This window comes from Etheostoma spectabile, chromosome 2 (genome assembly GCF_008692095.1).
Source record: "Etheostoma spectabile isolate EspeVRDwgs_2016 chromosome 2, UIUC_Espe_1.0, whole genome shotgun sequence".
In the NCBI taxonomy this organism is placed as follows: domain Eukaryota; kingdom Metazoa; phylum Chordata; class Actinopteri; order Perciformes; family Percidae; genus Etheostoma; species Etheostoma spectabile.
In genome coordinates, this window is record NC_045734.1 from 23,093,214 (window position 1) to 23,118,135 (window position 24,922).

Genomic DNA, 24,922 nt, shown 5'->3' on the forward strand with positions numbered 1-24,922 from the left:
TGACACAGCATATCGAGACTAAATATCAAAAAAAGGTGAGAAAAGTCACAAAACTTACAAGATAAACTGGATGTTAAAAAAAGAACGAAAAAGTCACCTTGTTTGAAATTGCTGGTGTTCTAAATACTAACACTGGAGCCTTTTTTGCCAGGCGTACCTGGGTTAAAGGCGCTGAATACATTTTCTCCTTCAGCGTATCACTATGGGGTCTTACATGAACACACTGTTTTCTGGCAGAATTTGAGCAGTTTTGTTATTTCACATCAGAGACATCTGTTTTTCTTTGTGCTCTTCGCACTCGTTTGAAGTAGGCGGGGCTCCTCCGGAAAAAAAAAGTGATGTCACAAGTGTCTGTTTATTAGGATTTAACAACATTTAAATCTAAACTGGATGACAAATTTGCGTCCAAGTTTAGTGAAACATTTTAAACTTAAAGAAAATGCATTTTACAGCAACTCGCTACTGTCTTGCAAATATTACAAGTCGGTTTGAACAGTTGGTGGCGCTAATTCTCCAGCCCGGTGCCATTTAAAGATTTGCAGAAGAAGAGCATGCAGTGAAAGAATGTCATTAAAAGAGCGGCATTCAGCCCTCAAACGAGTAAAAAAACAACAGGTTAGGTTAGGGGTCTCCTCATCATTTGATGTTTTTCTGTCACAATTGTTAATCTCTTCAGTGGTCACATGCTTCTTATCACACATTGTGATGTGTTGGCAATGTGTGTTTCCATTGCACTTTGTCCCATTTTGCTGGTGCTTTGCACCTCAGGCAAGCATAAAACATCTCTATTATATATTTCAACATTTCTTCATGTTTCTATGCAGGTTGAAAATGGATGTATGGAAAGGTACGCACTGTCAATCAAACCTTACCACACCCATACCGTCCCGATGACGAGCAGATTAGCTGAGTGTTTTGACTCTTAATAAATAATATCGTAAGATGTTGTTTTTTTTAACTATAATGTTGCTTATTTAGTCATGAAAATAAAAAGTCAAGTGCTTCAACTCAGAGATGTCCATCCAGTTCTGAACTGTTACCAGAGCTGGATCCAACACTAATGTGATGTAATGGTCCCTTTACAGTGTTCAGAGGCCCAACAGAAGAATACTGTACATTCTCAACAATTCAGGGTCAGCAGATAAAAGCAGAAAAACACCCAAAAAAGCCCCAAAAACCAAAGAGATAAACAAAACAAGCTAATCATAGTCTGAAGCTATTGATTACACTGAACCTACTGAACTGAGCCTTTTACGGTCCATCCTAAAACAGCCTAATTTCCTTGCATACTGAGGCAACTTTAACACTCCTGTTACACATAGTCATAGAGTCTATTGGCATAACATACGGTTACAGTACTCCGTCCTCATTGTTGCTTGGTAACAAAATATCAGTTCAAGAGCCACTCGTGTCCCACAAGGTGTTCTCTAAACCAAACTTCAAACAAAAAATGCATCCGTCTAATGCGCGCTTGTGCTTAAGTGCTCCTGTGCTTTAGTTTAGTACAATGGATTTTTAGCTCACCATTACTCAGGATGCTGCGGTCTGAGTGAGAAACACACACACACACAGAAACACACACCCTTACATACAAGTTAGAACAAAGTACTAGTAAAAGACACAAAACAAAACTACACAGATGATAAACTGAATGTTGTTCCCATGTTGCCTCAAAGTTTTAATACACTTTGTGCCTTTTTTTGACACTGTAACTGAACAGTGCTTTCTGTTTGTTATAATGTGCATACAGTTATGATTAAAACTAAGTAAAAATGTGACTGTGTGTATTTAATCCACCAGCAGGTCTTTCAAGTCAGCTTAACACAACATAGTAAAAGTGTTTGATGTTCTGTCTGACGGAGAAAATAATGCAGAAATAAAATGTAATTGTTTAAAAATCATAATGTGTTTCTTTTTTGTCTTCTTCTCTTTGTTTTTGTTTTTTTACATAATGAAGCTAGGAATAGTTGGGTTTTAGAGGACCGAGCATGCATACAGTCTTCTGACAGTCATATGATCTGTCTTGCTACTGGTCTCCCTCAAAAATCTCAGTATGTGTGTTTGTGTGGCATACTGTTTTCACACACACACACACACACACACACACACACACACACACACACACACACACACCACACACACACACACCACACACACACACACACACACACACACACACACACACACACACACACACACACACACCACACACACACACACACACACACACACACACACACACACACACACACACACACACACACACACCTTACTTTGAGAGAGATAACTGACTGACTAATGGAAACATGAGAAGGCAGGATCAGGAACCTGGCTTTCTTCTACATGTCCAGCTTATTCCTCCTCTTCCTCCTCATCATCATCCTCATCGTGGCAGTGAGTGATCTCCTGGGGAGTCAGGGGGAACAGGTTGGGAGGTTTGATCTCGCTGAAGGAGCGGGTCAGCTGGGTGCGTTTGCACTCCAGGTCCTTGCAGTCGCTGCAGTGGGTGCGGTTGCGCGTGGCCAGTGGCGACTCTGTGTCGATATCCACGTGGGCGTGTTCCACCGTCGACTCGTGGGGCATCTGGGAAGGAGGAGGCAGGACACAATATGAGAAAACAACTTGCAACACGAGCCGATTTACTGGAAGAGTCTACGGTTAATTTGGGCAGCAGGTTGGGGCACAGGGCTCCGTCAGGGTGTTTTACAGAACGAGTGCTTGCTAAAATCTTCTTTCACTCCCCTTTAGATGTAAACTGAAGAGCTCATAAATCCAGAAAGCCTTTCTCTGTCTTATAAGGAAGATAAGGAAGATCACCCCCCCCCCCAGTTAATAACTGCTAAGCCTCCAAAAAAGCCTTTTATAGTCTTTTATACATCTACTTTTAAAAGAGCACTCCACCAATTTAGCATCGTACTCCCTAAATATTGTTGGACTCACTATGAACAGTTGAACAAAAGAAAATCTAAAATCGACGCAGCAAAACTAAAAATGTTTGTCTTGTTTTATTCCAAATTATATTTTTTTCCTTCAAAACCTACATTACCCACAATGAAACTCTACAGACATAAGCTAGGTCAGAGATTTAGGGTGTGTTATGATAGTAGCAACTGATGTAGCCTTGAGCCGCTGGCCACACACAGAGATGAGGCGCAAGCTACAGAAGTCTTTTCCATTTTCACTTGGAGCTAGTTTTCTGGTTTTGCAGAGCTCCTGGAGTCACAAAAGGCTTTATACAGGCTTTCTTTTCACATATGGAGCAGTATTACCAAGACTAGAATACACATTTTGATGTGTAAAATCAGTGAGTTCCTTGGTGGTTTATTGGGAGGTCTGATGTTCTATGATCTGAGAAGAAAGGACAAGTCGGGTGGATGACAGACGTGAGGGAGCAGGGCACTGGGGATCAATAAAGAATCTGAGAGTTTAATACTGCGAAACTAGGGTAGTTGAAGTAGGGTATTGAAGTATCTACAATGCAAACAGGTCTTTACACAGTAGGGGGGAAAATAATGAGACTTCTGTTAGACTGGGAGAAATGTAAGATGAAGTTTTCAAATCTGTTATAAGACAAGACTTTCATCATCTCTATTAGCAAAATAAAGAAGTGGCATTGGCCCTAACCCTCTGAGGCGGTAACGTTTAATCCATGCTCCCTCCATTTACATTCAGTGACTCACCAGCACGTGTGCAGCTCTGAAGAGGTAGCTGAAGGGATAATACAGCAGGTTGATGAAGGAGGCTGCGTACAAGTCGGCGTAACGCATCACTTGAGATGCAAACAAGGTCTGTCGGGAGCCACTGCGGAAAAGGCTACCCATCATGCCGTAGCACATGTCCATGTCATGCGTCACTTTCTAAAAATGGGGAAGAGAAGACAAAGGATTTACTATCCTAACCATAGAAGGTATAGTAACTTTATCAGGGATGTTGGTGTGGATTACCTCACCAGGGACTGAGAGAGGTGATTCTTTGATGGGGAAGTGGTTTCTTGTTAATGATTAGACTACACTAGACACAAACCCTATCAAACACGTGGGCATTGATAACTGGCCATCTGTAGGCAGCCAGCGTTAAAAGCATGTAGACAGGTATCTTGTTGTCATAGAAACAGCGGTGATTAATGCCGTACCTTGACTCTTCTCTGAAGAGTGCTGATGTCAGGCCTCTCGTTGCTGCTGCTGTCCAGATGTCTGGGGAAGGACAGGGAAAGGCGATGAGGAGGGTGAAAGGGTGAGGGAGGGGAGGATATTGATATCAATCTGCTGAAAGGTGATATGTCAAAGAGGTGGTGCAACAGGTCGTGCGCTATAAATAACCTCGGTGAACCTGGTTATCAGGCAGCCTGCGAGAACCGACCCTTTCGACTTTACCCTATTGACCCCGTTGTTTTCTCTCATACGCACCCTGTTACTGCAAAGAGCAGCAAAACTGGTGTAAGAGACGTAAATAGGGGGGAGGTGGGATACAGGGAAGGGAGGGGAGGCTAAAGCTCAGAGTTCTTACTTGTAGAGTTCTGCCAAGAAAATGTCCAAGCCCTGCAGTTCCTCGAATAACGCTGGAAAACACAAGAAGAGTGTGAGTCTCATGTAGATGCACAGTGGCTATACAATGTTCAAGCATTAGTTATTTCAATAATAAATGCTAATGATTCTGTGAATGAGCACTCTGAGTGAGAATGTGACTGTCCTGTGTTTTGACTTTGTACCTACTGATTACATGAGCTTTATCATGTTTAGTTTATGAACTACTAATGTCTTTCTCTGAAATGTGCAAGTTGGACATTGCAGCTGCTGTTCTAGATCAGATCCCTGTTGAGATTGTTTTCTAATGCCAGTGGGCCTGCAGTACTTGGAAGGCCCGAGTGGAGCTACACATGTAGATATAGTCAGTGTCACTTCTACATATCACTGGGTGTGTGTTACACACACTCCTGTGTGTATGTGTTTGTCTACAGGCTCACAGCTTTTGTCGGTCCACACATGCAGCTCCTGGGCCAACTCCGGTATAACCAGGAACGTCCTCCAGCCTTGGCGTTTCTTAGACTTGAGGATATCTCCAAAGATGTGGTCGCCGATGTACACTATGTCTTTCCCCTTGGCCCCCAGCAGGTCGCACACAATGTCTGAGGAACCTAAAGGGGAATTACGTGATATTGAAAATACCTGAAATATCTTATCAATCACAAATACCGCACACAACTAAACACTTGGTCAAAGAATGAATAACGAAAGGAAAATAGAGCCGTACCTCCAGAGTAGACTATGCCATGCTGCAGAGGTCCTGTGTAGGTTCCTATTTTTAAACGCCCTGTTGTCTGAAATGAAGAACACAGAGAAATTGGCGAGAGAAATCTGATTTCTAGGAAAATTGGCGCAATCGCCGAGGTGAACCGCAAACATTGACATAAATAGAGCCAAATAGAATACATTTTTACATGCAGCTACTTTTGTCAGACTATGCCGCTTTTATAGTGTATTGTACAAAAAAAAGTGAAATCCAATCTTTTAAAAACAAGATTAAAAACAATCAAAACTGCAATCCTCAATAGCTGGTTTACCTCATCCTGGGTATTGCTTTTATTTGTATTGGACTTATTTTCTTTATTTTTTATTTTATTTGTCTCTTTTTCGTTTCTCTTCTTTTCTGCCTTAACTTGTTTTCTATCTTTCTTGTATTCTTTTTTTATTAATGTAATATGATGATGTGTTGACCTGCCAAGGGACTACAGAAGAAAATTAGCTTTTCTGCTTACTCTCGCACATTTACATTTTGAGTGTAAACAAAAAATGTCAATTGATGCATTGCATTGTCCCTTTTAAATAAACAATTAAATTAAAATAAATCCAATCTTCATTTTAGCCAAGATGTTGCTAAGATAAAAGAGTCCAATGAATATGAATGTTTAAATCTTGCCGACGATAATCCAATGATGCAACATTCACCTTTTTGCCACATTAGCTTAAAAAGCTGACATGCAAACCGGGCTGCAACATGTCCGGATACCTCAGTGTTCACATGCAGTACGGCATTTAATAACATCTTCGGTCTCGGCTGTGGGTTCTGTGTCTGCTCACCGTGTCGACTTGTCTGAGCACCGTACCCTCTCCAAAGAACTGGGGCTTCCTGGCGTCTACCAGGATCAGGTCAAAGTAGGACTGCCAGGGCCGGTGGGAGGTACCAGGCTGGATGGATACAAACAAACAAACAAACAAACAAACAAACACACAAAAAAATGTGTCTTTCACCTTCACCTGCATATTTAATACATTTTAAAGTGTGATCAAAGAAAAGGGGGGAGAGCTATACTTTACCTTCGGCCCATGTGGGAAGTCAAACAGGTAGGTCATGATTTTCTGTAAAAACACAGACATGCTGGCAGTCAGATCACACACAGCTGTGTTTAGAGTTAATACAGCCGCCAATAGACTAGCAGAAATTCCAAGAGATGGATCGCAAAGTTAATTCATCATCTCTGTCAATTTTTTTTATGATGTTTTCCCCTAAAAAGAAAATGTTTCTACCATAACTGCACACCTATACTCACATCAGTGTATTTGTAGTCACTGTTGGTAGCCAAAAAAACCTTGGCAACTTCATTCATTCTGCTGAGGAGAAGAGGCAGCTTTCCCTGGTGGGAACAGAAAAGAAGAAAAGAAAAAAACACTGAAGCTTTACAAACCAGCCTCTCAAGAATGTGTTACACTATGTGTGTGTTCATTGACAGTACACATGTAGCATCCGATGTGAACACAAATACTTACATCTTTCACTACATATTTCTCCAAGTTTTCAACCGTCTTCACCTTTAATGTACCCTGCAATGTGAGACACAGGAGTCAGACTAAACCCTGAATGTATAGATTTGAATGAATTAAACACACATACTACCCTCTTCAGTTAGAAGTCATGTCATGCATTAACAGTTAAGTAAAAATAATCAGTGACAACTCACACAGAACATGTTTGGACTTATTGAGTGGTATTATTTGAGGGGTTTTTTCTCCTTTATTTAACCAGAAAGGTCCCATTAGACACAAAGGGCCTGACAACAACTTCCTGTATGCCCACCACAGATGTTTTAGATTACATAAAGATGGATATTAATAGCCCTAGAACTTTCCCCTTTCCGAATTGTCTTGATATTGGCGGAACTTTTTACCATATATGATGCCTTCATTTACAACTCACCTCTCTGGTTTGGTAAATAGGAGGGTCTCAAACTACTGTCAATTCTGGTGTGGTTTGTTTGTTTTGTGAAAGCAAAGCAGACCAACCACAGAATGTTGATACAGTTGATACTGCACATGGTTTTAGAAAGAATACAAAAGCTAAACAATTAAATCCATTCCTGTAATATTACTGTACTAAATGCCTTTCCTCTTGTTCCATTTCTATCTGTTCATTACTATTTAAAGGTCCCATATTATGCTCATTTTTAGGTTCATACTTGTATTTTGGGTTTCTACTAGAACATGTTTTTAATGCTTTATTGTTAAAAAAAACCCATTGTTTTTCTTATGCTGTCCATCTATAGAGACCTCTATTCAACATCTGTCTGAAACGCTCCATTTTAGCGCCCGTCTCTTTAAGCGCCCCTCCCGAAAAAGCATCTGCTCTGATTGGTCAGCGTTTCCAGGTCATCGCCATCTACGCTCTTGGAGTCTCTGCACCATCATTGCAGCCGAGTAATCACTGTAGCAGCACTTTCTCCCAATATGAAATATAGTTGTGACATACACATCACAACCATATGTACGTAATGCCGGCTTCATTTTTTGGAATACAGGCCTTGTGCATTCGCAAAAATGTGAAACACACGTCCACCGTGTCAATAAAATAACATACCGACATACTGAGGTTAAAACTACAAAGATCACAGGTGTCGTACCTTGAAGTGGACCCAGTCGACGGCGTCGCGGACGTCCTGGAACATGCTCTTATAGGACATGAAGAGATCACCATTTTTGAAGCCAGTTTCACAGCTGGGGGAGAGGAGCACAGACACACACACGTACACAGCCGTCGGACAGGCCACAGGTCTTTACACAAGGTTTTTCAAAAACATGACATTTGTTTTTTGTTTGCTTTTAAATGGGATAGCCTTCCCTTGTTGGAGGGGTCCCCAGCCAAACAGGAAAGCATTCTCCCCCTAAAAGACCAACAACCAGGTTTCAGAGGACAAAGGACATGCAGCCATTCCAGATTACATCCTCAACTAATTTACAGGCCATTATATATTTACTTACAGTAACATTTAAAAGATTATCTCCTAGCTATATCAAGTCGTCATTCTCTTTAATTAGTCAGTGAGAACATTTGTCATTCCTATCTCGTTCTGATAAGAATCCATGCTTTTCTACAATTAGTAGATAGGTTAGAAATTCATTGTTATATAAAAATATGGGTTCTTTGACTGAAGTCCCATTTGATTTACATTATAAAACAATTAGCTTAGATTAGCAGTTGAGAAGCCTGGACCCTCCCATGCTGTAGGGCTTGTTCTTTGACCCAGTTTGGCTTGCAACTGTCTTTGTGTCACCATGCGGTGCCCAGAAACTTGTTGAATGATGAATAGTGTTACTAACAGTTCCTTACCTTGTGTATCTGTCACAGTTGGAGAAGAAATCCACAAGGCAAGCAAAGAGGTAGGTCTCTGTGAAGGAAACAGAAAAGCAGGGAGAAGAAGCTCGATCAAACTTTTCTTTAACCTGCATGGAAAGGTTTCTGCTTGGACCTCCCATAATGTAATAATCAACTTTTAATCAGGATAAAAGTTCTTTCTTTTTCTTTCACAGGCCCATGGTATTCTCCTCTGTGCTCAAAGACCTTACCTGGCAGGTTGAAGAGAGTGTTAAGGATATAAAAGCGCTCTGTATCATCTCTCTGAATGAACTTGTTTGGGTACCGTTCACGGATCTCAGGGCTGGGGGAAAAAGAGAAGACAAGACAAAATTGTCATTTGCCTTGTTTCTTGTGCTCACAAATATGTAAAAAATGTCAGAGAAAAATACAAAATAGACATACAGCGTGATGATTAACAATCTTTTTTTAGAGGATTAGTTATGTGTGTGGGGGCTCACTCACCCTCGAAGGAAGTTGAATCCATGGACACAGACCAGGATATTACCGTAGGCATCTACTTTCAACAGGTTTCCATACATGGTATCAAACACAAGGCCCCTGAAAGCAGGAGGGAACACATGTTCTTATAAGTCTACTATACATAATTAAACTAACTTGTATCTCTTCATTATAGCATTTGGCATTTTAACTGCTATCATTTGTGATATAATTGCAGTTATTATCAAGATAGACTAAAGTTTGAACAGGTGATGGCTTTTTTCCCCCCCCACCCAGTCCATTAGCCCTGCTTAATGGCCTCAATATAGCCACAGAGGTAAGGGACCAACATGATGAGGCAATAAAAGCAGCAGTTGGCCATTAACCTAATGGCTGTCGTCATCATCATGATGTCTATGTGGTTGGGTGTAATTGGTCTGACCTGGTGGGGAAGGATGGGTCATAGACGAAGCTGAGCAGCTCCTGGGGGTAACCGATGGAAACCAGCCGCTCCACTGTGAGCTCAAAACCTAGTGACTCGTACTCCGGTGACTTGTACACTAGAAATGAAACGTACACACATTTTAGTTAAATGAATAAGAAGAAGATCACAAGACATGTGGTGCCACAGTGCAGTTTGGTGTCTAACTTCCTATAATAAAAAAAACCCACAGACATTGGTGTCAACATTTAAATCATTTAAATCTATTATGCAAATGATATGTACAAGTTCTTGAATTGTTTTAGTCCTGGCTTATTAATAAGATGATAACTGTTTTATTGTTAGTCGCCATTGTTAGTCACTGTAAATCGAATTAGAACAGAAACAATTAGTCGATTAATCAATTAGTTGATCATTCAGACAATGAAATCACCAGCAAATTGGATAATCAAATAATTATGTAAGTCATTCATCAAGCAAAAATGCCAAACATTCTCCGATTTCAGCCTTTCAAAAGTGAGGTTTTTTTCTGCTTTTCTCAGTTTTTTTTTTGTAATTTCAATAGCTTTGGGTTTTAGGCTGCTTGTCAAATCAAACTAGTTGAAGACCTCAACTTGTGCTCTGGGAACATATGACATTTTTTCTCTCTTTTATTTTCTGACATTTTAAAAACAAAACCCATTGAAATAATACATTTAAAAAGACAACCAATATATTAATCAATAATGAAAATAATAGTTGAAGCCCTTAACTGATCATGTTTAATTGTTTTTGATGCTGGTTTAAAAAAAAAAAAAAAAGCAGTTTTGAAACATGACTTGTGATTATCATTTTTATATTTAAAACACATCAATATATGGCAACATGACAAACTACATACGTATGTCCAGATTCCATCCAGAAAGTTGAAATTGTTTTGTAAAAGGTGAAATCAATGAGTCCCCTGTGACCCATTTTTTGCTCTATGGAAAATAACTCTACCTGCTTAACACAACAATGATCAGCTATTATACTGCTGACAGGAGAGCTTGTGGAGCTCTTGGAATACATGAATAATTTACATATATATATACACACATATGTATACAGTTGAGTAACATGACCTTTGGGTGAAGCTCTGATTGCACAGCCAACATTTCATTAGAGGTGACATACAATCAGTGGGGCTCACTTATGTTACACAAGCGTACATGAGACTTTTCTAAGGCTACCTCATCCACTTGAGAGTCCGTGGTGTTGTCTCGGTATTACGACATGTTCCCACTCTCCAGTAGAACCCCCGCCCCCGACCTCATACACACTCATTTCCCTCATCTCTCTTCTCTATCAACAAGGGCCTCGATGTTCTGCACGCAAATCCACAAGGAAACAGGATCAGGCGTGAAAATGAAAAGTTACTCTACTTTCAGCAGCAGCTCTAATGAGCACTGCTGAGACCAACAAGCCCCCACCCTGTCACCGCCAGAGCAAGATATTTACCAAAACCGAGGCAAGGGAGGGCTCTGAAAATAAAAACGCATATTGACGCTGGGCTCAGAATAGGCTGACAGATGATTAAAATGCTATGTGACACTGGGAAAAGAATATGTCCGGTGATATAAATACGAAAGGAGTATGCGCTTTTGTTGTTGCCAGCTTTCTACACTCCCAGTGGGGTGGTGGAGGCCCCTGGAGGAGGAGAAGAAATATAGGCTGATGATGCTTGGATAGAGGACAGTTAGTGGGGGAACAGCACTGCAGGACAAACAGTAAAACATCTGTGTCCTACTCCGCAATATGTGCAAGTGTGCACTTGTGTCCAATGCTGGGTTACACACAGAAAGCATAATGAGTATGCACTGAGTTACAGTAAAATCTTGAGTTAAGGAAAGCTTTGTCCTTTTGTTGACACCCCTACTCTGTAAGCCTGAGCCTGTTTCTGCATAATAATCACGTAACCTCTCACAGTTCAACCCCCCTCCCTCACCCCTTGCTGTGGTCTTCCAGCAAACTGAGGGTTTGGGCCCTGTGCCCAGAGCAGTAGCCTACACCAACTAAATTGCCCTTCCTCCTCCTCCTCCTTCTCCTGCTCTTTCACTTGTCAAAATCTTCTTGAAGCTCTGGGGCTCTACAAAGAAACCTATTTTAAGAGTTGTTTCCCCTCTGTCACCTATGCTATCATCACTCTCTCCTTCTTTAGTTCACTGGGTGGATCTTTCCACGTGTTGACCTTTGGACACCGGTGTGGTACTCTCACTCACACTACACAAAATAAAATCACATCTCAGTCTAGGTTATGTAAAAGTGAGTCCGGCTAGTCATTTAAGATCAGGGCGGTCTTTTGTTACATAATAATTAGACAAGACTATGGTCTTGTTTTATTAAAACCAAAAGTTAAGATTAACTACTGCACTAAAACTGCTCAACTGAATAAAACCAATTAAAGTATTTCTCTATAACATGAAAGGGGAACTACTCCCATTTTCAAAATTCATTCGTTGCATTTCTATGGTCTAAGACAGTCCAACAACAGAACTGAGAACACACAAAATAAAGCTCATTTGGCTATAAAAAAGGAAAACAAAGTCAAATAAAGTCTCCCATTCATTGTCTACTGAGCAGCAACCAGACTATATAATCGATTACAAGTTTGAGACGTACTGTACGTCTTTGCTTTTGAGAGAGTAGCTCATGTTCACAATTATTGATTGAACTTTCCTAGGCCATAGAAATAACCATTGTTGTTTCCCTTTAAATATTGCTAAATATTACTAAATGTGCAACAGTCAAAATAAAGGAAAGCCTTGTTAGGTATTGCTTATTATGGGTTTAACAGACAAAAACTAAACTTATCTTTTTAACATGACCGTAAATCCCCTCAAAACTTGGTTTTAAACGTCAGGTATTTTCTATTACATAAAATGTTCATATTTAAATAAACAAAAATGCTTTCAATTCAAATGTTGCTAAATCTGATTGGTGCACAGAAATACACAACATCACCCTTTTCCATCTGTACACTGCTCACTTCAGACCATTGAGAAGAGCACAAACAAAAATAAAAAATCTCTCATGTGACATAACCAAAACTGTTCTAACTGTGACTGGCCTTAAACAACACTGACCACAATCCCAAAATACTGTAGCTGTTTTTCTGACTTTAATGACACTGGAACCATTTTACTTCTCAACTACTTGAAAAACAACCCCCCCCCCCCCTTCAAAAACTCCACAGACACACATGAAACCCATGACCTACAGTGTATCACTTTCTAACGTAATTCTAGACAGCGCTCAGAATTTCACGTCTGAAGGCTTAAGGAGCAGCCTGGAGTGATTTGTAGATCTGTTTTTTACAGTCATGGAAAGTTACATATTTTAGTAAACTAGTGCCGTGCCTGTTCAAAACGTGCAAGCTGGTTGCTTGGCCTCTAGTATTGCTGCTTGCAGCTTTGTCCCAAACTATGTTACCCAGAAATAACTTAGAGAATGACCCCAAAGACATAATATGCAACCCAATTGTATACTACTGACGTAGTGTGTACTTTCACTTCAGAGAAAACATTGCACTACTACAATTACCTGACAGAGAAAAGTTATGTTGCATATTCGGATTTACTCACAAATTATCACAATTATAATATATTTATAACTAACCAGCATTACATTCGATTTGAAAACTTTACCTTGAACAGACGTGAAGTAACGTAAGTGCTGATAATGCCTCTCTTTTTTCTTGAAGTAAATATTTAAATGCAGAATTATGCACTATCAACAGTTTTACTTCAGAAAAAACTTTTGATTACTTTTTCCACCACTGCCAATACCAACAGTCCCAGTTAGAGAAAGGATGAAAAGTAAAGCAAGACGCTGTTTGCCTAGGGCCTACAATCATATTATTATATCAAACAACCAAACGATGGAACACAGTGGCCTCCATGCTTACTTCCATGTCAACGGACAGGGCAAAACGCATGCGTCGGACAGACATAGTACTGGATTTAGTAGTGGGATGAGACATCTGAGAAAGTATTATCAATAGATGTTAAGGGTTAAGGTTACAGCATTTGTGTGCACAGAGGAAGTTGTGTTATTGTTTCCGTGCCCTTGACTCTCTTACATTTCTGTTTCATACAGATCTTTAATCCCTTGCTGTAAGCCCCTTCTCACATTTCTGACGCTGTCAGTATGCACATGCACACATATAAACACACGCACCCATGCGACAGCACCTAATTAGAGCTGGGGCAAGAAGCAGTCTTAGCTTTAGGGCTCTGTTACCTTGAATCTCTGATGAGATTGTTTCCAGTTAATTATACTCCCGCTGCTCCAATTGCTGTAGTGTGGGGTGTCTCTCCAGAGTTTATAGGCCAGGTCACCTCAGGCCTAAATGTAGTGTACACCCCCCTCACACACAAGACCACTAAATCCAAATCTTATAAAGTGTCACGCACAGAGACTTTATCTGAACCATGTCACATAGCAATTTACATTAGCAGCCAACACCTCTTAATTTATCTGTGGCCACTAATATATAGAATGTAGGCCTTTGTCACAGATATATGACACGATCAAACATATTGTGGAAAAAGGAGAAAACTTTAAAAGCACAGCCTCAGGGACCTACATTCCAGCCAACAGTCTCTTGAATAACTAGGACAAAACTATGTGTATCTCTCAATGCAATCTGGGTTTAATTGTGTGTTTGAGCAACATTTTCTGCAGGCTACTATGTGCTCCCTTTTGGAACACAAAGAACAGATGAGGAAATGTTGTCTCATACATTGTTGATTTAGTTTACAATCCTGTCAAATATTACAAAATGTGTGACATGCATGCACGCACAATAAGAGTTGGAAATATATCATCAACCTTTGGCAGTGGAATTAATCATATAATCAGAAGTGCATCATGGCACCATGAAACAACAGGAGAAACTTACAGCGTCTTGGGCCATGTTCTACCTACCTTTGTGCTGATAGATCAAGCTTCACATCTTGCACTTTATAAGATGGCAAATAAACATATTGCTCAAAATGCCAATGTATAATAAGATTTATGCTTGTTTTTTTATGTTTTACAACACCATCATAATATGCAAAATAACAAAAAGTGTAAAACTGCATGAACAATAGGAGAAGGCAATAGAGATAAAATCCTATTTCTCTGCATATGTGATTCTGTTATATGTATATGTGTGTGTGTAGTTATATAGTAATTGGTTATTAGTTAAAATATGAATGTCTGTAGTTACTCATGCAAACTAAATATCCAACAAATTAAGGTATATCAATATACTGATGCAAGATTTGAAGTGCCCCAATACACTAGACAATAGACTTAAATGGACTTCTACCAGCCAATCAAAAAATAATTTATCGGCCTCACAGAACTTTTCAAGACATACTAAATCATCAAATTTGTTTCCTGCCATACTTTGTAGAAGCTCTGTCAACATTTAATAAGGGCAGTTTCATCCAGAAAGTAAGTCCTCATGATTTAAAGCGCATACTTTAAGCACTTTGCACATTTGAACGGCCTTCATCACCCCCTAAAAACACATAATGCAGTCGGCCAGAGTGCTGTGATTAAGCAGCAGCCATTCTGTGACACTACCAGCTCCGTGGGGTTGATGGAGTTCCTCTGTGGTCAAAACCTGAACACCCTCCAAAAGATACATGATAGCCACGCTTCCAGCAAAACATTAACACTTGGTTATGAGCGCCCATAAAGAGAGACATGTCAACAGCAGCTGAGCGTCCGTAAAATCTCCTGCAATCTGAACAGGGATAGAGGGATAGGGGTACAGAGCCAGAGAGGGACTACGAGTGATTCCCGTTCTCAAGGGAGCCATCACTGGTGAACTCAACAAACAAACGTGACCTGCTTTTCAAAGTCGGGGAGGATTTATTTATAGACGGCAAGACCAAAGGCCTGAGCTGAGTCACAGAACAGGCATGAAAAATAAGGATATTTTCAACCGAGTTACAGGTCAGTAGGAAAAAGAACACACAATTGACTTTGTGCACCAGTTAGCTATGCTTAACATTCTGTTATGTAAGTGTTGTGGTGTTCTCAATGTGTCACTGGCATTGACCTAAATATTAATATTTTGTGGACAAGCTGCTGTTCTGGAGGATGGTACTGTAGGGTAGCCAAATATAGTTGAAAAGAAGGGATACTGTAAACTTTAACATCTACACAAAACACACAAGGTGAAATGAGATTTAATAACTAGATTTGTTTTTTTTTACAGATTCCAAAAGGTGGCAAATCCCTCAAAATCCATATGTACCCTGGCATGGACAGAATGTTTTTTCATCTCTTTTTGATCGTTGGCTCTTTTTTTTGATTGACTTTCATTTCTGAACCTTTTCATCAGTCTGGATTTATCAAGGGACACTTGCACATTTGGACTAGTTTACAATCATTAATATGGAAAAAGGAAGGACAATCCATGTACACACTGGATCTGCTATGCTACCCTCTGGCCAACTTGGACGGCATTCTGCACACTTAAAAGTACCAATAGTAGTGAGTAGGCCTGGAACTACTTACTACTGTCTTTTTCAGTTTCAAACGTATTCCATTTAGTAACGTTAGTTACCAAATGTCAGAAATAAGGCATGTCAAAGTGTGTTGACAGGGCCTAAAGTATATAATTGTAAGTCAGAAAACCCAAATACATTCAGTAAACAACAAAAGTTACACAAGCATTTAAATCCTCACATTTAAGAGACTGTAACCAGATAATTATTTGTATTTTTCCTACATCAAAATTTTTATAAATATATAAAACAGGATTGTTTCAGCACTAGTGGTGGCTAGTTAGATGAATGTGTATTTAACTTACCTGCTAAAGTGTAGTCCATGTCAAAGCCAAAGCACTTAATCTTCTCCATTGCCAAACTTCTGTTGACAAACACTCTGGTGGAAACAAGTTGAGGTAAATGTTTAAGTTACAATCAAATATTCAAAAATAAGATTTGCATTTATTCTGGCTGACTAAAAAAAAAAAAGCGGTGTCACTAAGTAAATTAACCCAATATTACCCAGCTTGTGGGTCTATTCGGGATCCAGAAAAAGCTGGTTATGTGAAAATATACCAAACATACTCGTACAACTCAATAAGTCAATGACACACATACTTCACAAGTTCAAGCTATGTATCATTTGGATTCATAACTTTGGGTATTGATGCTGACATTAACTGCTTTCATCCAAAATGTATTCAAGTTGGCCTGTCACTTGTCTGCCAACGACTGAAACAACAGGATTCAATGACTGGCTTGACTACACACTGTGTCACAAGTTGAGCACATATAAACACTCAACAAGCCACATATTCAAGCATACATTATCTTGCATCAATTGTATCAATAGTAGTAAAGTTGGGTTTTTACTCATATCTTTATTAAATAATGAAATGAATTACATGACAAGACAAAAACAATCTTTTTTTGTTGCTGCTTAAGCACAAAGGAGTGCTTTGCATTGCAAGAATTCTAAAATTACCAGCAACTATTAAAGTATGTATATATAACTAGTATGTATATATATATATACACACACACACACACACACACACACACACACATACATATACACACATATATATATATATATATATATATATATATATATATATATATATACATAAAGTATATATGACTTTGGTCTTAATGCTAAAGAGACAACAACTGTACAAAGCACCAAAAGGCAGGTGACTAGCAAACCTATCTTAAAAAAGCTAAATGATGGCGGTAAAGATAATCAGTCATGACAATATCTGTAACAATAAATAACAACAAAAGTACAGTGAATCTTCTTGGAGGACAAAACTGTACTTAATAATATATGGTATTAATTTGAGAGACAAAGTATGTTTTTGCATTTTACAACGACATCCAATTTAAAATAAAATGTTTCCATTGATCATGTATTAGAAACTACAAATTGTAACTAACATTGCACCATATAATTACACAGCACTTGAATGAACTTGAGTAACAAGAATTTTAAATTGTTGAGTAATCTGAAACCATGTCTTTAGTCCAGTGGCTAGCTGGCTGCTAAAGCCACAGGAAGTTTATAAAACTCTAAACGAGGAGATGGTGAAACCCTAAAGATTTAGCTCAGAGCATGTCAATGTTCCAGGAAACGGCTCTACTGTGCTGACTCATGAATCAATCAGGAGACTGAGGGTCCACAGTGATAAACAATGTTTACATAGCCTGGTTGACTTAGAACTGAAAAGACACATGCTGACTGATGGCACAGACCCACATACATGTATCTAAGCATCTTTGACTGAACTGAACATGTAGCTGTGTGCCGAGATATTTCCAAGTCAATATTTAGTCAGAGAAATAGAAATAAGTTGTAAATCTGCTAAAAGGGAAATCAAAATGATCACACTGAAATAATAACAAGGTCAACTCTTAACTAGCACAATCTGATACAAAACTGACTGACCCTGCAAGGCAATTGTCATAATCATATCATAATCTATGCCAATGACCTTCTAATCTTTACCAATCTCTAAATCAGTTGTGAAATACCTGGCAGCAGATCCATAGTGAACAAGTTCCCATTTAGAGGTTAGTCCAGCAGACGACTGGCGATGCATTCTGCGCAAAATTAAACCTCAGTTTGACTCTCCGTTGGTGTGCTACACGGGGCAGCTCTGGCCCACAAACAATGCCCCCCCTGCCTTCTCTCTCCCTTTGCTTCCTTGCCATTCAGACATTTTCTGACTTGTTGCAAAAATGATTGTGGGCATTCTGCGTCATTCTCTGTTGTTGTGTGCTGTCAGTCAGGGTTGTTGTTGGTGCAGCATGATGTTTGTGGTCCCTCAAAGACATCTAGAACAATCACAAGTCAGGTAGAATCAAGCAAGCCCCGGCCCCCGAGCGACAGCTGCTTACCATACTGAGATTTGGATTAATGTAAACATTTGGTAATCATGTTCTCCCACAGGGGCACCAGATGTTTCTTATTTTATCTTTTATTAGACATGGATGTATTTTATGGAAGTGAAATAAGGTAAGTGAATACCTGATTTTGAAATTTAAAGACTTACTTCATAGCAACATTTTTACTCTCAAGTTTTAAAAAAGTGTCAAATATCCATAAAAAAGGTATGATTACATTGCTCAAATCAGTCATTTTTGCATCTAAAATTCAAGTCAAGTCAAAAACCTAATCGCACAAATTTGATAAGTTTCGTCTGAAATTTAAGATGATTTTTGTTACATTTGAACATTCAAGCTAGCAAGGAAAGAACGTTATGGTCGGTCAGTCATTTGATGCAAGAAAAAACACTTTCGGAAACACAATCTAGTTTTTAAAATTGCAACACTTGAATATTGACATATTTCTATGCTTTCAATTCAGTGGTATTTATAATCCAACATAAAGTAGCCCTTACTGATAATGTATGTAGTTATTCAGTTGCTTATAAAATTCGAATTATTTTGGCCATAGCCTACTTCCGTAGAATATAGTTTGTCTAAAGCAGAGGTACACCTCACTAAAAACAAATGTACTACTACAGTCAGTATTTCTCAGCATTGAGCGAGCATATGGCTTTTCCAGAGAGGGATTTAAATCTAAATATTTTCTATTCTGATAAGCTGTTGTCATTTCACATAAGACCTCTTGCACATGGGAGGTGTAGTATGAACAGCCATAAATCATAACTTATGTGAGATCATACCTCTCCTAAGCTAAGCTCGCCTATACTGACAACGGGTGGGGGTAGGATGGTTGGGGTGTGACTTGATTTTCAGAGTCAGCCTCGACTTTGGTCCTGCTGACAACACTATTGCCTTAAATAACCCCCCCACACCACAGTTACAATAGAATCCTGTAAAAAAGTTTACTCCATCTAAACGCAGCTGTGTGACAATCCCAGATTTTTTCCACTGCTCTCTAATCTCACTAGTGGACAGTGAGTCGACTCCCTGAGATAGAAAGTTTATCATTGCTGCTGGGCAGAGTCGTCAGCCCTCTGTTATGTGATACACAGCTCTCTGCCAGGCCACATTGTTTCAGCTGAGCTCTTACTTTGAAGTACTGGTCTTTGTCTGTCTGTGAGATAAACAAAAAGGTTACCTTCAGTCGTCTCTAACATTGTACAAGAATGACTAAGCTCAATCGAGATCAAGCAGCCTCGGTTAATTTAATTAAACAGGACCACTGTCAAAAGTATATTGTTTAGCGAGCTCAACACACCACCTTTGTACCTTTGTTATCTTTGCACGTTTGATTATCTGCGTGTGTGTGTGTGTCTGGGTGAGGGGACCTATGTCAGCACACACAGAGCTAACAGATGAATGACAGTTTCATAAACCCTGTGTGGATTGCATATTTATATAATGGTGCGACAGAACAGCAGTGGGCATGCATGGCTAAGGGTGAGTTAAACATTGAACAGCAACACACATTTTATTCCTCCTACAAGGACTACATGTCTCTTAACATTAGCCTGTCCGCCAGGGTGACTACAGGGTGTTTCCACTTAACAAGTACAGGGACAAGTTAGTCCAAGTCTATCTATAGTAAGTCTCTCCTATTGTACAAGTAAGTGTCAAAACAATTGTATTCAATATACAGTGGAGGGTATTGAGGGTATTGTTTTTTTTTGCTTTAAGCCAATTACTTGCTTTGGATTCATGCACTCACTCCTAGGACCTAAACAGTCCAGTGACATTTTGCAATAAGGCATAGACAAATTTTGCATAATAGTCTAAAAAACACCCCCAACTCACTAACAACTGCATATCCATATTCAAGCTCATAGATCTAACTGGTTCATGACCTAGTAAGGCTTCTGCTCCACTTAATGACAATGTGAGATGTAAGACTGCAAATAAAAGGATACACAGAGTTAGTATGTGTCAATCTGATATAATGACAATAGAGAAGTGACACAATGTAGAGAAGGTAAAGATATGGTTCATATAAAAATTAATCTGGTCTTAATGGCAGTTTCATGTTCTGTTTTAAGTTTCTATTTTATGTGATGATTCATTCAGTCTCTGTGAAATGAACAGTGAACGCCTCTGTTTGGCCATCCATAGTATATCTGCTGCAGGCCTAGTATGGATTACATATTCTAAGAAAGCAGTGATGGTTAATATGGTCAGATCGAGTTTGATCTAATGACTGCAAGTAATGTGGCATACCTTTTGGTCAGTTCTACGTTGGGGAAATGGAGAAAAGACAATCTTCTTTACGAATTGCTCAGTGATGGTTAGATCGGTGATTAAGAAAGCCATTGAGAGCAGTGGACCCGACTCCATCCAGGCATAAATGATTAAACTAATTTGTTTACCAATTTATGTGCACAGAGTGGCCTGTTGTTCCTCAATGGTTACTGATCATTCAGTAAACCCCCATCCCAAGTCTTACAGATGCCAAACTTTCCTAAATGGATGGAAACAAAGACTCTATGGATTTATGTCCTATGTATATTTCTACATGAAAACTACATGGCTCTTTGTAGTCGCTCTTTGAATCTGGAGTTTGATGAGCCTGCATAACTATGTAAGTAAAGTTCCGATGCAGGTTGTCCATATTTGGTATTTGTTGTATGGGTTTTGAGATTGTTGTTACTGTAAATATGTTTGTTTCCTATAATGACAAACTCACATTTTCTAAGTATATCAAACTTCTGTAATCTGGCTTTGTAATTCCTTCAAAGTTAAAGCTGTTATTTTGCCCATCCCATTAGTTGTGTTTCCTGTAATTTATATGTATGGCACAAAAGAAGGGTCAATTATTTTGTATGGCTGAACAAATTATGTAATAAAAACTCTGGTATCTCATCTGAATGTAGCCTAGTTTCAGATCATCAGAAATGCACCTTGTACCTTCACACTTGTTTCTTACCTGTGGTATGGCTCTCTTCTGTATTTCTTCATTGACACCCCATCCATGTTGGCAGGCAAGTCTGCATAGTTCTGCAGTCTGTCACTCCATGAAGTGGTCATCGTTAAAACCTAGAAGTGTCTGGGGGGGGGAAGCAACACACAGAGAGGGGCTCAATTTGACAATATGTGGTCAAACACAACCAGATGCTGTCCCTTCAGAAGACGTTCAATAAATATACGCAACTCAACTTCAGCAATCTTTGCTACATAAAAAAATACAACAGTAAAAATGAGTCAAATTAAATTCAATTCCAGTCACTTTTAATTTCAGTAGTGATATCTTTGACTGGAGGAACAAGATTTACTGTATTTACGGAAATATCTTGATGGAGTCTGGTTGTTTGGTTAATGCATCAGATCACACAAAAACAGGCTTTGACCCAAGAGGAAAGGCCAAAATAGAAATACAAAAATCTGTGGGAAAGTCTCAGGAATTCCTGCCAGCCTAAGTGGAATGTAAGCCTAGTCTAGTCTTTATGGCTTGAGTTGTACGTCTCTTTTGACACTATCACTCTCCTGTCACTGGAAAGGCTGGGCCACAGGAAGGAAAAGCAGAGGAGGGCAACTTTCTTGTTCTGTGTGCCAGCACAAGCGCAAATGCAAATAAGACTTGCATACTGAGGCAGAGATGAATTGTCAACAAACACTGCAGATAATGCAGTGTTTGTTGCTGACATGCGTTTGTTCATTATAAATGTTAACTTTACAGGAGAGTAAACAAAATTGCCAACATGTTTTATTAAATTCTGAACTCTACTATTCTATGAAAATATAAACAGTTGTTAGCAATTACACATATAGCACCATGTAAAAATGTGTTCAGTGACTCCGATGCATGTTTTATTATTTTTTGGGCTGATGCTTTTATGACACCTTAACCCATGGCATGACCTGGGTCCACTGGGGTCTGAAGGGAGCTCTGGCTTGGAAAGGTTCACAGGCTAGCAATAAGAAAACCTGCACGATTTAACTGCAAACATAACCAGAAAAAAGGTTTAAAATAACTTGTAAACAGGCTTTGTCGCCTCAGGTAAATCGTGAGAGTGAGACAGTACGTCAGCGTTAATCTCGAACAATACTAACGTACACGTAACGTTAACTGACACTAAATTTAAGGTGTCATTTATGTTAAAACCATTATCTTTGGCTGTATAAACATAAAGGGCCATTCAGCTAGACCCACGGTGAACGGTGGGAGATTAGCTAAAACCACTGTAAAAGTATCTACACAAGCTAACAGCCCCATTGTAAGAAACCCCTTGTTCGCGGGGTTAACGTTATCACACCAAAAAACGTCCCGATATTTGCTCAACTGTAGAAGCTAACTTAGCTAGCTAACAGTCCGCTCACACAGCCTCTTTCCTGCTCTCTTTTATCCGACATTGCTGAGAAGGACGAGAAAAAGTGATCCCGGGTAAGCTAACGCGCTAGCTGGCTATGATGCAAAAACAAAAGCCACAAAGTGTTGGGGCAGTTACTGCGTTTAGCCGTGACTGGCATTACTGTACTCACCTCTGAGTTCCTGAATAAAACAACTGCACCGTCAGTTAGTCTGAGCATGCGTCTTGAGCTGTGTAAAAGTCGGAGAAAAATTGCGAATGTGTGCTTTCGTCTTTCTGTCTTCACTGTACAGCCAGGCAGCAGAAGAGTGTTTCTGTTGTGCCTGTGCTCGCTTTCTCTCTCTCTCTCTCTCTCTCTATCTTTCTCTCTCTCTATCTTTCTCTCTCTCGCTCTCTCTCTCTCTCTCTCTCTCTCTCTCTCTCTCTCTCTCTGTCTCTCTCTCTCTCTCTCTCTTCGTGCTCTACCAGCTGTTGTTATGAGACGTTCAGAGGGAGGTGTTTATCTTCTGTCTATCAAGAGTAGGCGGGACTATCTGTGGCCGTGGCGCAGACACGTGACACCACGGCCTCGCATCTGTTCTGTTATCGGTTTGACCACAACCACGTAGAGACGAGACCTACTGTAGATGGATTGCATCCGTCTAGCTTGTTCCAACAATGTTTATCTGTTTAAAATGTGAATGTTTACATTGTTCAGCTTTGTTCTTCTTTACGAAGTAACGATAAGTTCTCTAATGTTGGCTGATTGCATTAACAGCTCGTCAGGTGGAGCTTTATCTGACAACATTTGTACTCTGTGATGGATATCATCATTGGTGGAAGAAGTACTCAGATCCTTTAAAAGTTGCGATGCAACAGTGTAAAAATACTCAAGTAAAAGTACAGAAATTTAACCAGCAAAATGCACTTGAAGTAATGTAAAAGTAGCCTACTCGTAACGTATATCTGTAACTGAAATATTATTATGTATAAAATTATGAGATTGTTAATGATGCAACAAGTAACATTTTACTGCTGTAACTGCTCAAGGTGGATCTATCTTCTTTAGATAGGCTACAGTTAATTAGTTAAATCCTGTGGTTACCAACCTACGGTGGAGCTTGCTCCAAGGGGTCCCCGGATAAATCTGAGGGGTCATGATAAATCTGGAAAGAAAGAATAAAACTGTATGCTACATACATTTGTATTCATTTGTCTATTCTTTGCTTTTTGGTGAAATATCAGAGGGTTACCTCTTTGGGCTTCAGGCAACTAAATGAAAACATCTGAGAAGTTTTGATAGTAACAAAGTATAAGCACCTCAATATTGTAGTTAATTAAGTAAATGTAGCCTACTTGGCTACTTTCCACCACTGGATATTGAACAGTGTCAGTTTGCATATTTACAATGCATCCCATGAGTATTTGGTTAATGGCCCATTTTTTGCCGTGGGTCTGAAATTAAACAATGACTTGTCATTGTCTTGTCACCCTGTTCTGAAATTAAGAGGACTAAAAAAGGGATATAAGTCTGTTTACCCTACTATACGAACAACCTCAAAGACCCATGAAAGTTAAAGGTCAGTAACCCCAGTCATTGTTTCATTTCAGATACATTATGCCTGCGTGCAGAGTCAAAGCTACTTGGGTGCAAATATGTTTACCGTAATATATGGCTGGAAGTCAAAAATGCATTTTTGCAGATAACGTGGTGAGTAAAAAGGTCTTCTATTGACGTTGTTATTACAACTACGTGCCTCCCCTGCCATATCAGCATACTGTATATTTTAAGAAAAAGGCAGAAAAGCTCTCCAGCGCACTTATGGGCCATTTCAGCTGCTCACGTTTGAATATTCTGCATCAAATGTGTGTCTCTCAGGTGAATGGTATCATCATGTCAGCCTGAGAATGGCACCAATCAAGGTTGACCTGTCTGAACCTGACTGTTGGCTCTTTACCCCATCTTTCATTTTTGGGAAAATTGCTTTCAGCTATCTGTCAGTTCACCAGTTCATCTATCATCCATTAACATCACCATACTGTTCTATTATAGTTGATGTACTTACATAGCTGTGTACCAAGTGGTCCTACGTTCACGTTTGCTTGTAGTGTGCTGCAATTTGACAACAGAGGGCAGCAAAGGCTTGCCAGTAGGGATGCTGTTTCATTGGAGTCCAGCAAAA

General features: G+C 39.4%; 1 protein-coding gene across 4 annotated transcripts in view; it reads right to left on the reverse strand.

Moving 5' to 3' along the window:
- nt5c2b (5'-nucleotidase, cytosolic IIb) overlaps positions 1-23,198 on the reverse strand; it is a 39,443-nt gene extending 16,245 nt beyond the window's left edge. Inside the window, exons 1-18 of one of the 4 annotated variants that reach the window (XR_004326837.1) lie at positions 22,933-23,198; positions 21,380-21,499; positions 16,338-16,411; positions 9,506-9,623; positions 9,088-9,183; positions 8,835-8,926; positions 8,599-8,656; positions 7,892-7,985; positions 6,765-6,818; positions 6,548-6,631; positions 6,315-6,356; positions 6,078-6,185; positions 5,251-5,317; positions 4,964-5,134; positions 4,507-4,558; positions 4,133-4,193; positions 3,681-3,857; positions 2,297-2,583 (exon numbers count right to left, since the gene is read on the reverse strand). Coding sequence is in view for 3 of the 4 variants with exons in the window: in XM_032499629.1 (XP_032355520.1) it covers positions 2,353-2,583; positions 3,681-3,857; positions 4,133-4,193; positions 4,507-4,558; positions 4,964-5,134; positions 5,251-5,317; positions 6,078-6,185; positions 6,315-6,356; positions 6,548-6,631; positions 6,765-6,818; positions 7,892-7,985; positions 8,599-8,656; positions 8,835-8,926; positions 9,088-9,183; positions 9,506-9,623; positions 16,338-16,411; positions 21,380-21,480 (1,680 nt within the window). In the remaining variant the exon portion in view is untranslated. Of the gene's footprint in view, positions 1-276; positions 2,584-3,680; positions 3,858-4,132; positions 4,194-4,506; positions 4,559-4,963; positions 5,135-5,250; positions 5,318-6,077; positions 6,186-6,314; positions 6,357-6,547; positions 6,632-6,764; positions 6,819-7,891; positions 8,153-8,598; positions 8,657-8,834; positions 8,927-9,087; positions 9,184-9,505; positions 9,624-13,765; positions 14,350-16,337; positions 16,412-21,379; positions 21,500-22,932 lie in introns of those variants that run through there. The other 3 variants (XM_032499629.1, XM_032499643.1, XM_032499654.1) reach the window with 3 other exon arrangements.
- Positions 23,199-24,922: the final 1,724 nt, after the last annotated feature.